The sequence below is a fragment of the Hyaena hyaena genome, unplaced genomic scaffold (assembly GCF_003009895.1).
Source record: "Hyaena hyaena isolate Hyena2069 unplaced genomic scaffold, ASM300989v1 scaffold_601, whole genome shotgun sequence".
In the NCBI taxonomy this organism is placed as follows: Eukaryota; Metazoa; Chordata; class Mammalia; order Carnivora; family Hyaenidae; genus Hyaena; species Hyaena hyaena.
The window spans coordinates 224,512-237,737 of record NW_024081232.1 but is presented as its reverse complement, the minus strand read 5'-3'; the positions used below and the strand labels follow the sequence as shown (position 1 = coordinate 237,737).

The 13,226-nt window shown below is 43.2% G+C and overlaps 1 protein-coding gene across 1 annotated transcript in view; it reads left to right on the top strand.

The window, feature by feature from the left end:
- The first annotated feature begins 2,039 nt into the window (after nt 1-2,039).
- The window catches only part of GIPC2 (GIPC PDZ domain containing family member 2), a 72,983-nt gene continuing 61,796 nt past the window's right edge, over nt 2,040-13,226 (top strand). Inside the window, exon 1 of the mRNA XM_039257072.1 lies at nt 2,040-2,325. Coding sequence (XP_039113003.1) covers nt 2,086-2,325 — 240 coding nt within the window. The 5' untranslated portion in view covers nt 2,040-2,085. The remainder of the gene's footprint in view (nt 2,326-13,226) is intronic.

Sequence of the window (13,226 nt, the reverse complement as noted above, 5' to 3'; positions counted from 1 at the left end):
GCAGTATCCCATTTTCAGAGAGTATGACCAGAATATGTTTACATTAATTTTTAAAGTCTCTATCAACTGGAATATGTTTATACTAATTTTAAGTCATAGAAACATGAAAATAAAAATGTTAAAATTATCCTATAGAGGAGATCCCCTCCCTCTCCTAGGATATCTGCTCTGCTAACCTTAATTTGGGAAACATGGATTTTCAGCACTGAATTGATGTGGGGTGGGGAGAAGGAGAAAAAGTTTGATATGACGACTCAAAGATGTCTGGTTTGGGTTACTAAGTACATTACCCTATTTTCTGAATTCAAGAATTTAAAAAAAAAAAAAGAGGCTTTGAGTGAAAAGGATTAGTTCATGCAATCTCACTTTGAATTTTTTTGCAGTCCCCTCCCTTGGTGGTAGATTGAACTGCAGATATAAATTTGGAGGTCAACAACATCTGCTGAAACCAAGGGAATAGATGTGGTCATTAAGGAGAGCATGCAGAGTAAGAGAAGATGGCTAAGGAAAAATAATAGCCTTTGAGAAAACAGTTCCTGGAAAGTCGGAGTTAGAAAAAGGGAGAGAGGAAAGTTAAAACTGAAGCATGTTTTTTTTTTTTTCTGTTTTATTTATTTCTGAGAGAGAGAGAGAGAGACAGCATGAGCAGGGGAGGGTCAGAGACAGAAGGAGACACAGAGTCTGAAACAGGCTCCAGGCTCTGAGCTGGCTGTCAGCACAGAGCCCAACGTGGGGCTCGAACCCACAAGCTGGGAGATCATGACCTGAGCTGAAGTTGGACGCTTAACCGACTGAGCCACCCAGGCGCCCCCAGAAGCATGTTTTAAGACTGGAATGGTCAATGCAGTCAGATGCTCTAAAAGGTCAAGTAAGATAAAGACTGAAAAGAGTTAATCATATCTGATGATTAAGAAGTGCTGATCATAGTACAAGCAATTTCAGTGGAGTGTGGGGCCAAGGTCTGATAACAGCCAGTGTAAGAGCAAAGGGTTCAGGAAGTGAGGAAGAGCAGCCTAGAACTCATGATTGTTTTTACTTTGTTGTGAAGATGTAGCTTGAGGCAACTGCAAAGGTGAGACTTGAAAACAGTGTAAAAGATTTGGGTTTCTGACCAACAGTGAGCGGCACCAGACGGAGAGGAGAAAGACAAGTGACAACAGGTAGCTTAAAAACAGAGATCTTGAGAATCCTTCAGTCACTATATTGTACACCTGAAACTAACAACACTCTACCTTAATGATACTAGAATTGAAACAAAAAAAGAGATGTTAGAAGAGAGAAGTGCGAGGGTCAAATAGAGATTTCTTTGGAGTGTGGAGACGGGGAGATGCGTGAAGTTACACAGAGGGGTGGGGAGTTGAGGTGGCTCACACATTGCCCAGAATGGCTTCAGTTTTCTCGGTAGAATTAAGAGACAGGGTCCTCAGCACAGACCAAGAAGCGGGGGTGGAGCACATGACTTGAGGAAGAGCGCTGAACTTTTGGGAGAGAAAACTGCCGGGGGTGGGGGTGAAAAGGGTTACAGAGAGGCGCTGAGGCCCGGCTGGGGGCGTAGGACTATGAATTTAATGCGGTACCAATCTCAAAACTTTCCGTTCCAACTCTGCCCTGCAGGGCGAGAGGCTCAGAGAAAGCCGATGAAGAATGACTTCTACCTAAATCCCTATCCGCAATGGGCCAATCCTGTGTGAGGTCCTACCTCGAATTCGTGAGAAGCACGAGAAAGGCCAGCGTGTTTGTATTCTAAGACGTGTTCTGTAGCTTCAGCATCCCAAGGCTTTTACGGAAATCGAGGCATTTTTTAAAAGGCGGGGAGAGAAGCCAGTACATACGAGTCAGGAATGGGCCCAACGTGTCCTCTTTCCAGAGGGAAGGGCAGGTGGCCCCTGCGGCCCAGGTGCCTCTCCTCGGGAGGAAGGAAAGGGCCACTGACCCGGCGCGGCCAGGCGGAAGCACCTCTGCCATTGGCCCAGCGGCGGCTGTTACCTGCGCGGAGCCCCGGGGCCTGAGCGCAAAGTCCGCGACATCCAGCTGGGGAGGCGGCGGTCGGCAGCGCAAGTGGTCCCCCGCCCGCGGCCCGGCAAGATGCCCCTGGGGCTGCGGAGAAAGATGAAAAAGAAGTCCAAGGAGGCCGCGCAGCTGGTGAAGGTCGAGCAGGCGGGCGCGAGCGGCAGCAGCCTCCCGGACCCCCCGGTTCCCACACGCAAGCTGGTTTTCCACACGCAGCTGGCGCACGGCAGCGCCACGGGCCGAGTGGAGGATTTCTCCAGCATCCAGGAGCTCTACGCCAAGATTGCGGAGGTGTTCGAGATCTCGGCGTCGGAGGTAAGGGCCAGGTGCTCGGGCGCAGCCTGGCGCGCGCGCGCTCCCGCGCGCCCCCCGCCTCTCCCACGTGCGGCGCCGGCTTCAATCCGCCGTGGCCGGCGGGGCGCTGAGGCGTTGAGGCTGGCGTAATGGAAGGTGCGGCGTGGAGGGCGCCTGCAGCGCCCTGGGGGAGCTGAAAGTGCCTCGCGGGAGGGGGACGGTGAATCCAGACCCAAGAAAGTCGCGTTCCCCAGGCTCCAGCCCCCAGTCGCTCCCGGGGGCGACTTTTCTTCCTCGTGCAAATGGCTATGCTGTCCTCGTGCGGGAGTTAGCCGTTCGGGGCGTGAGCGCCTCCCCAGAGTGGAGTTCCGGCCGGGCAGGCCGACACCCTGCACTGCATCTGGACTTTACTCTCCTTCCTCTGCAGCGGGGCGACGGTCACGCTGAGGACCTCCCAGATTACGGAGGGGAGAGAAAAGTGCTCTCCAGGTGATAGCAAACCGAGGTCTCCTTAGCCCCGCAGATGTCAGCACCAAACACCAGAATTCCTTTGGTGGAGTTCCCAAGATGTTTGTTATACCAAGAGTGGATGAGTGGAGAGAATTATAGCTAACTGCGTGGAGCTACTTAATAAAACTTTCAGAGGGAAAGTCAGCTCTCCACTTTACACCTTAGTTTTGCAAAGGGGCTGCAATTTGCTTTCATTAGAATGACTGCCTGCGTGCCTGTAACTGGAGATCGCTGTGAGTGTGATTCAGAAAACCCTAGTTTCTGTGGCTGGTTATGGGACGACTTTATGTTTTCCTCCCGCAAACTGCAAATGTAAGTCAGCGCAAGAAAATATTTTGTCCACATTTCGAGGAAAAGCACGAGATGTTGCCCTGGACTCCAGGGAGGGCAGAGAGCTGCCTTTGGATTTCTGTTGTTTAATGTTTATCATGTCTGCTCAAGTAAAATTGAGGTCACGGCAAACTTCCAAGGGGAGATGAAAAGAGCGCTTCAAGTATAACCTTTTTTCTTTCAGATTTCCCAGGCCCTGAGGGCAAATCACAAACTCATTTTGTGAATTATTAATATTGACTTAGAACAGTTAAGGACATTTCAATTCAAAGAGCACTTTGACAGGAACATGCCCTTTAAGAAAGGCAGGTGGCAGGTATTTCGTTGGATAGGGAAGGACAGGATTTGGAGACCAATAAGCCTGGATGTGAGTCCAGGTTCTACTACTTACTGGCTATGTGGCCTTGAACAAGTATCAGCCATCTATAAAACAGATGAGAACAGGAATGTCTGGCTGGCTGGATTGGTTGAGCAGGTGACTCTTGATCTCTGGGTTCTGAGTTAAAGCCCCACATTGGGTGTGGAGATTACTTTAAAATCTTAAACAAAAATCAGATCGCATCTACCTTGAGTTGTAAAGACTGGAATTCGGGGACACCTGGGTGGCTCAATTGGTTAAGTGTTGCACTCTTGATTTGGGCTCAGGTAATGTTCCTGGGGTCATGAGATCGAGTTCCGAGTTGGGCTTTGTGCTGGCAGCATAGGGCCTGTTTGGGATTCTCGGTCTCTTGACTCCCTCTCTCCTTGCCTCTCTCCGCTCGTGCCTACGTTCTGTCTCTCAAGAATAAATTACATTAAAAAAAATGGAGTTCCTATATAAACCTATCAGGATGGACCTGGTACATGGTACATGGTCCATGTTTAACAAATTGTGACTAATATTACTAATACCTAACAGGTGAGGAGCTGAAGTACAAAGTGATCAGATTTTGGCAAGGTCACATAACAAGAAAAAATCTGGGATGTTATTTAAACTTGGATCTTCTGGTTTCTAAGCTAAGCAAGTTTGTTCGCATACTTAACTGACAACTTTAAATGTTTCTCCTGTATCCAGGGACTCCAGATTTAGTTGCTTTGCATTAATAGCCTTCCTTATCAATATTCAGAGCTCAAGATGCATGACTTTATTTATTCCACTTAATTCTTGAAAAATCTATCATTGCTGCCTCAGAGAAGAAACAGGGTTTTAGGTTCACAAACTTGTCAAAATTAGAATAAATAGTGGACCTGGGTTTACACCCACATGCATGTGTGTGTGTCTCCTAACTCCAAACTCCATGAACCTCTCTTGTTGTGTTGCTTCCCACGTTTCCAGGGTATCTGACAGCTTGGCAGTCATTTTCAGTGTTTTCAGTTTCCAGTGCACTGAATTAGATAAAATTACGAGATAATAAACCTGCTATATCAAAGTTGATATATTTTTCTAGTTCTAAATATATTAGTTTACTTATGTATATAACCAACATTAATGTGAGTTTTCCATTTGGATTAAGAATAGTTAAGTATATCCGGGATAAAATACTGGTCCTCATGGTATAGTATATCCTAAATTATCTCCGCAGTTAATTTTGAAACAAAGTAATGTATTAAAACACATTCTGGTGAGCTCCTATTTCCCACCACATTCCCCACCCCCCAACCCCGCCCCAGCAAGGGGGAATCATATTATAAACTTTTGAGCTGTCAGGGGGAACAAAAGAAAAAATTTCCTCCCTTTAATAGGTTCAATAGACTGTTAACTATGAAGGCCTGCCTTTCCCTAGAGAGGTGGCTATAAGGTTATAAATAGCACTGTATAAAAAATTGAACCTTCTTTAAGGAGGGGGGAAAGGAAGGACTTGGCCTGACCTGATTTCAGGTGTGGCATATTTACTAGGAGTTCATAATGTGCTCATGGCTGTGCTAGGCATGCAAGTCTGCAGTATGGTCATTCCGTGATCACCATAGCACTGGGGTAAGGGTTCTTTTCATTTTATAGTTAAGCTAGGTGAGGCTTTGAGAGGTTAAGTAGCTTGCCCAGAGTCACTGTGCTGGTATTGGGCAGAGCCAGGATTTGAATGCAGGTTTCCTGGTTCCAAGTCCATTACATGGCAGCTATGAGCTCTGGTAACTGCATTCAAATTCCAAATGCAAACCCAGAAGAACTTATTTTTAAACTGAAGGGTCTTGTCATTTAAAGCCTCAGACTCCCCCACAAAAATATTGCCTCAAAAAAAACATGCTTCAGTGAAACTAATTTGGATTTCACCTATTTCAAGGTCTCTGAAGGAGGAAGCTAAGGAAACTATGAATCTAAGCTATGAATCACTTGCAGGGTGCAGTCTGTGATCATTACCTTGAAACAGATGGCCAATTATGCAGAAATCCCTTTCAGCTGATATTTTTTTCCTAAACAACTAAATGAGCAATTCAATAAAAAAAGAAAAGTAAATCTTGCCTAAAAGAGCAGTTCACTTCTGTAAATGCAGGGACACTTTTACAAAAAGTTTAATACCATCTTTTAAAATATTCAGATTCTATAAAGGAGCTGATCATTAAACTCCTGAGCTTCAGTCCTAAAATTTGTTGAAGGGGCATTTTGAATATTTGACTACTGTGATTGTTGAGCAGTACTTTGTTCCATGACCTGTTTCCTTAATTTTCTATTATGTGGAAATATTGTAGAAAAACATAATTTGAACAAGCGTGTAGAGAAATCAATTTTGTACTTAGATGCCTTACATTTCCAGAATCTGAAACCTTAGTTTCCTTACAGATTTCTGAAATAATTCCCTTTGATTTGATTATATTTCTTCATATATATAATACTAAATCATTGAATGAATGGGTCAAGCAAATCTAACCTCTCTCAGTATGTAAAGCAATCCAGTAAAGCGGTTTTCTTGGAAAGATCAGATTTTAATTTCAAGAATTGTGATTTTAATTTCAAGGTTTTTATATGCAACATATAATTATGTTATTTCTCTCAACAAAGCAAACCTTAGGTTTTCACCTGCCGCTTCTCCTCTGTTACTCCGTTTCTCTTTTGTAGCAAAACTCAAAAGCTGTTGTCTCCAGTGAGGCACATTCTGTATTACTTCTATCTGATCAAAACTTTGATAGCTACCCGTCTCACTTAAAGCAAAAACCAAAACCTTATGGGCTACAGGCCCTGTTACCTCTTTAATATCTTTGTTCCTTCTGCAGCAGCCAGTCTGGCTCCCTGGCTGCTCCTTGAACTCGGGAGCCTCAGGGCTGTTGTCCTTACCAGAACCTCTTTCTGCACAATGTCGTTCCTTCTTTAAATCTGCTCAAATGTCACCTCAGTGAGCCTGGTACTGATCATCCCATTTAAAATGACAGCATCCCTATTCCTTTCCTCACTTAATTTCCCCCCATACTAACATCCTATGTATATTGAACTTGTCTTTTTCTTTTCCTATGTAGTAGAATATAAGCTCCACAAAGGCAAGGATTTTGTGTATTAACTGATATAGCCCCAAAGGGCCTGTAACTCTACCTAAAACATTATTAGAGCTCAAATACTCATTGAATAATAAATCCTCAGTTCTTAAAATCCTGTAGCTTTAGTATGAAATTTTAGTACCAGTTATAATACTGAGATCTTCTGTAGATGTTAATTTTTTCTTACTGCACTGTGGAGAAAGATTAGTTTTCTTTTCTTTTTTTTTATGTTTATGTTTTGAGTGAGAGAATACAAGTGGAGGAAGGGCAGAGAGAGAGGGAGACACAGAATCTGAAGCAGGATCCAGGCTCTGAACTCTCAGTGTGGGGCCCGATGCGGGGCTCAAACCATGAGATCGTGACCTGAGCTGAAGTCCGACACTTAACCTACTGAGTCACTGAGGCGCCCCAAGAAAGACTAGCTTTTGATGGAGATAGGAGTGAGGAGCGTCCCTCATATCTTGAAGGTGGAGGGGAATAAGAGGGTGAAGTATGGAAACTGAGAAGCTAAGATTTATTTTTATCTAATTCCTGCATCTCTAAAAATTCCAGAAATTATGAAGTTGGAAACTTTGTTTACAAGCAGAATTGCTTCCTAGCTGAGTTAGTGAAGCTGCCTTGTGAAGCTTCCCACAAATTGCTTCCTTTTTTCAACTTGCTGGCATCAGCACTGAACTCTTGTGAAAGTCAGTATTCTCTATTAATGTGGCACATCTGGGGAACATGAACTGCACTGCAGACTTTATCATTTCCCAGCAATGCAGATAACTAGCAAGTGGAACCATGTCTTTTTCACAAATGGGAAATCCAGGAAGACTAAAGCAAAATGAGGTTCACTGCATATAGTCCCTTCCAGGAACTACAAGAAACACATAATGAAGGAATTAGGAATTCAGTGTGAATTTTACCATTGAGGACTATGAAGCAAGTCTAACAGAACTAAAGAGGAGTATAAGAGTGAGAAAAGCAGCCCCTGCTGTCTGGGAGCTGGCCTGACCCTCACAGGTAGGCCTTGGTGTTCTCCTGTCAGGCATAAATGACTTCACAAACTGGGTAAGACCATTCTGTGACTGATGGGTCAAGTAAAATATGAGGCCACTCTGGGGGCACCTGGCTGGCTTAGTCGGTAGAACATGTGACTCTTGATCTTGGGGTTGTAAATTCGAGCCCTATGTTGCGTGTGGAGGTTACTTAAAGCCACTTAAAATACTGCTCTGTAATCATAAGAAGACTACTGTCATACCTGAACAGAAACCAAAACATGAGCATTTTCCAAACCACAAAAATGACCAGGTGTCCCCCTGCCCGCTAGACCAGGCGACTGATGTAAATGACTGCTGCTCCTTTAGTAATCCTAGCTTTAGCTTTGATAACTTCTCCTACCTTACTGATAGGTTTACTAAAATAGTCCTAGAATTGCCCCACTTCCCGATGGTACCCTATCCAGAGCAAACTCCTCTTTCTTTGGAGCTGCTCCCAAATCCCTTAACAGAGTTCAAATCCTTTCTAGCTTCCTCTTATTCAGACCCCTCCATGGTTCCCCAAGGCATGCTGTCTCCCTTGATGCAAAGAACAATTGGCTAGAGGTGAAAAGTCCTGGTGGCCCTTGGTTGGAGGGCATTGACAGCTGTTGTTGCTAGATTATTAAAATGCTGAGGCTAAAGAGGCACCCTGAAAATGATTTCCCTGATCCTGCCCATCTTCTATTTTAATATTTTGATGGTCTGATCATACCTATTAGAAACCTTCAGGGCTCCCAGTTATTTCCTGCCCTATTCCTCTCTAGCTGCTATAACCGTATCACTGGGGAGCTTATAAACAATGTAAAATCGCTTACAGTTCTAAAGTCTGACCCATGACCACCTTCTGGTGAGGGTCCCTTTTTTAGTTCATTGATGGCACCTTCTTGCTGTGTCCTCCCATGGTGGGAGGGGCTGGTAATCTCTCTGGAACTTCTGATAAGGCACTAATTCTAGTCATAAGGTCTACCCTCAAGGCTTAAGTAACTCCAAAGGCCCTACTACTAATGCCCTTTTTGGGGAGTCACCATTTGAATTTTGGAGGGGAACACAAATATTCAGATGATAGCACTTAAAAAATAACCCACACCAGCTAAACAGTGTCTTCTCCCGCCTCCTGCTTCAGTCCTGTTCTGTGCTTACTGCTTTAGTCTCTTCTCCTGACCATCCCCTCTGTATTCCAGAATACTTCACTGTTCATTTCTCTATGCTTTCTTGTGTTACCATTTCTGGTAGCTCCCATTCACCTCTCCAGTCTCAACTGTGACCTCCTCCAAGAAGCCTTCCTTGTGAATCTGTCAGTTTAGGTATAATACCCATTATTGCATGATTTTTAACATCTCCATGTCACACTGAATTCAATTTAGTTATTCCTCTTTTCCAGGGCAGCAGCTGAGGGGAGGTGGGCGGAGGGACTTTTCCTATTTTTTTTTAATCTTGTCCCTAGAGTAGCTAGTTTAGCTGCTCCATGAAAGTATGATAAGTAAAAGTAAAAGGTAGATACAGTAAGAGCTGAAGATGTAGATCATGAGACTACATACGTCCTTGAAGCTGTATGGATTTTGTTCTGTAAACAGAGGGAAAAAAACCCTCAAATGTTTTTCAGCAGAGGAATGGTCTCTGACTTGTGTTTTATAAAGGAGAAACCCAATTCACCATTCATTTGCTAGGTTTTCCTTATAAATATTTGTTTTGTAAGTTGAATATGATGGTATTTTGTGGAATTGCATAGTACCACCTGATAAGTTATAAATAAGTTACAAGCATCATATGTGCTTACTGTCCCTCATGAGCATCAGCTTTATTTTTTTATGAAAAACTCCAGCAAAACAAAAAAAGGACTTACTTTGAGAAGTGGGAGAATCTAACCAGCAACCTTATAAGAAATTACTACCAAGAGGATAAGAAATAAATAAAACTGTTGATTTTTGTGCTGGAAATCCTCTGAAGTTGGCATGTGAATAACCCTAACATCTGAACCCCTGGGCAGAGGCCATCACACTCCTAGCCTCTGCTACTTCAGAGGCTAATGGCTGGTTCTTTTGCCTTCCCTCACTCCTTCCCACCACTCCAGCCATTCTGAGTGGACATGAAAGACTCTTGGATGCAGATTGCAGGAGATGGAGACACTCAGATTACCTTAGGCAATTTATTTGTATGAACTTGTTTATATGAGGATGTACAGGGAGGTAAAGAAGCTCAGGATAGCCTCTGTAGCTGGGCATTCAGGTTCCATGGACAATTTTAGAATCCTTCATACTGTCCAGGTGAAAGCAGTAGCTTTAGACTTGGGAGAACCAAGAACAAGTCTGTCCTTTACCTTCCCATTTCAATTGGTCTCTCTCTGTCTCTCTGTGTCGGTCGGTGTCTCTGTCCGTCTCTCCCCCCCCCCCCCCCCCCCCCACCGCCCCACTTCTTGACTGATTAATGCCTATTAGCCTTTTGATTTTTGTGCCTTTACGGTTCCTATTGCCTCATCTCTGTGTCTTGTTTTGTTTCCTGTCTACCTTCTGTGCCCCATTCTGTCTCAAAATCAGCTTTCCTGAGAGTGAGTCTCTGTGTTGGCAAGTCTGGGTACAGAACAGATGGGACAGGACGCATGAGCGTGTGGATCAGCGGCTCATCTCTGGTGCAGCCTGTAAGGCATGTGTACAAAGGCAGGTGAGCAGGGGTTAAGGAGTCCCATTGGAGAGGATTGTGGGTGTGATAGGTATTTTGAAGACTTCTTTAATTGAGGGAATGGTAGATATCTTCCCTGGCCTGTCCAAAATGTGAAAATAGTTCCAGTTCTCTATGACTTTTATGCATTGTTCTTCCTTCTACCTGGGAATCTTTCCCCTTGTCTTTCTCTGTTAACTCTGTTAATAGGTGATTTGAAGCATATTAAAAATCTTAAGAGTTAACTTGAGCAAAATCGACTGGAATTGAGCAGTGCCAAATCAGAAGTGACTGGGAGTGTTCCAGAGACAGGAGCTAGGGGCAAGGTTTTTATAGAGGAGATATGGAAGCGAAGCAAAGAAAATTTTTGTTTGCATTATTTAGGAAAGCCTAGTTGATGGCTTGTGATTGGCTGTCTGCAGGTTTTGTATTCTTGAGGATTTACAGGCTTAGATCTTGGTTTGGTTACATGGGCTGCTGAGGTATTAGAACCACCTCAGTCTAAAAGCTTCCTTATTTAATTAAAGCACTTTTACTTAGGAGTGCATACCCGGAGCTCCCTCCCCCATCCCCACCACAAGGTTCTTTGCTTCTTAGCTTCCATAACTCTTACAAACTGAATGATAAGTGTTGATTTACTGCCTGTCTTTGCTATAAGATTGAGAGCTGCTCCAGGGAGGGACTAGCAGTATGCAGTAATTTCTTTTTCATTTTTAACTTATTATGGAAAATTTAAATACATGTGAAAGAAAATAGTGTAATACCCCCCAGGTGTTTAGCTTCAACAGTAATCAACACTTGCCAATATTTTTTAATCCCCCCAAAAAATTTAAATATAGAGACGCCTGTATGGCTCAGTTGGTTGAGACTGACTTCAGCCAGTCAGTTATGATCTCACGGTTCATGAATTCCAGCCCTGTGTTGGGGTCTGTGCTGACAGCTCAGAGCCTGGAGCCTACTTCAAATTCTGTGTCTCCCTCTCTTTCAGCTCCTCCCCTACTTGTGCACATGGGAGTGTGTGTGCATGTCTGCGCACTCTCTCTCAAAAAATAAACCTTAAAAAATGTTTTTAAATATAGGACAAATAGATAAAAGCACATAAAACAAACCTACAACTTAATGGTTAAGTTGAACATCCTTGTTATTACCACACTCCTTTCAGAAGATAGTCTTTGTCAGCCGATCCAGAACCTTCCATATATCCCCCTCCCATCAGTCTACCATGAGCATCCACTATCCTGACTTTTATAGTAATTAATCCCTTTTTTTTTTAAGTTTTTTTTTTTTTTTAATCACCTAAATTGCTTTCCTAAATACCATAATCTGATTTTGGCAGTTTTTAAATGTCTTTTGAATTTCTTTTAATGTATGGGTTCCTTCCATTTTCTCCCCTCTTCCAGTGTATTTGTTGAAGAAGCTAGATAATTTATCCTGTATAGTTTTTTAGTATGTATCTTGCTGGTTGCATCCTGTAGTTCTTCTTATCATTGTATTTCTTGTAAATTGATGTGTTTTAAGGCTTAAGCAGATGAGATCTGACCTCCCCTTCCTTCACATGAGACCATATCAAAATCAAAAGTATAGTTAAAAGTTTTACTGGTTGAAGTAATGGGGAAATTGGGCAAATTTTTACCTTTTAGGATGGTTTCAGTATTTCTCCTGGACTAGAATCCAGCTCATTTTGAAAAGCCCCTTCTGTATTGTTTCTGTTGTCTGTACAGTGAAACAATGGTGTCTTCCTACAACCTTTTGAATACATGGCTAGAACTATTTGGGGGACCTTTATCCCAAATAAAGGGATATTTATATACTTGGCAGAGTCACATGGACTCCTTCCTACATTGGAATGCTAGCAGAATTTTAATTTTTCAAGAGATATCACTGGGGAGATCTTTCTTCCTGTTGTATGTATAGAGAACCAAGTATTTGGGAAATGGTGGTTGCCCTTTAAAAAGAAGTGTGTATCCTATAAAAACCTATTTTTGTTTTGTAAGTATTTGTAAGTATTACGAATTTATAGCAAGAGAGTAGTTATAGTTTTAAATAGAAGATACACATATGAGGCCTGGTCAGTTTTTGTTAGAAGGCTTTTTGATTATTGACTTTGTGCCGGTCACTGCTCTAAATCTTCAGATGCATCGGTGAGCGAAAGCAGAACCACAGTCCCTGCCTTCTGGAGCTCGTGTTCTAGTCCCCCTGCCTAGGAGACGGCTCTTCTTCTTCTTCTTTCTTCTTTCTTCTTTCTTCTTTCTTTTTCTTCTTCTTCTTCTTCATTTTGAGAGACTGTGTGAGTGGGATGGTGGGGGACGTGAGGTGGGGAGAGAATCCCAAGCAGGCTCCATGCTGCCAGCTGCAGAGCCCAACATGGGGCTTGAATTCCTAAACAGTGAGATCATGACCCAAGCTGAAACCACAAGTTGGTCATTTAACCGACTGAGCCACCCAGGCACCCCTGAGATGGATACTTCTTGAGTCCGTGACCAGCACCAGCCAGACTGACTACACTGGGCATTTGTTGGTCTGTTCTGAGCTCTTGTAGAGTTCTTTTTTACATCCATATTTCTTGCATTTTAAGAAAAAGGGACCTAAAAGCTCTGCTAGGCAAGAAGAAAACATAAGCATGTATATACCTTTTTCTGGACAACTCTCAGTGCAGTTATGCCTAACTCCTCTGTGCCTATCCTTAAACTCCCCACTGTCTAGAAGCATTGAATGACCATACAGCTCAGTGTTTGGGAGCGCCACTTATCTTTGAGACTTTGGGCAGGTTACTGGCTGCTTGGTTTCAGTTCCTCATCTGTAAAATGGTGTTGACAGGAGCCACCATAAGAGACTGTTAAGTGTAAATGAAGTAACTTATGTAAACCTATAGATCAATGCCAGGTACTTAGCAAATGTCTTATAATTCTGGAGTTGAGTGGGACTTTATTGTAATCCAACTTTTTAACTTGTTTACCTACC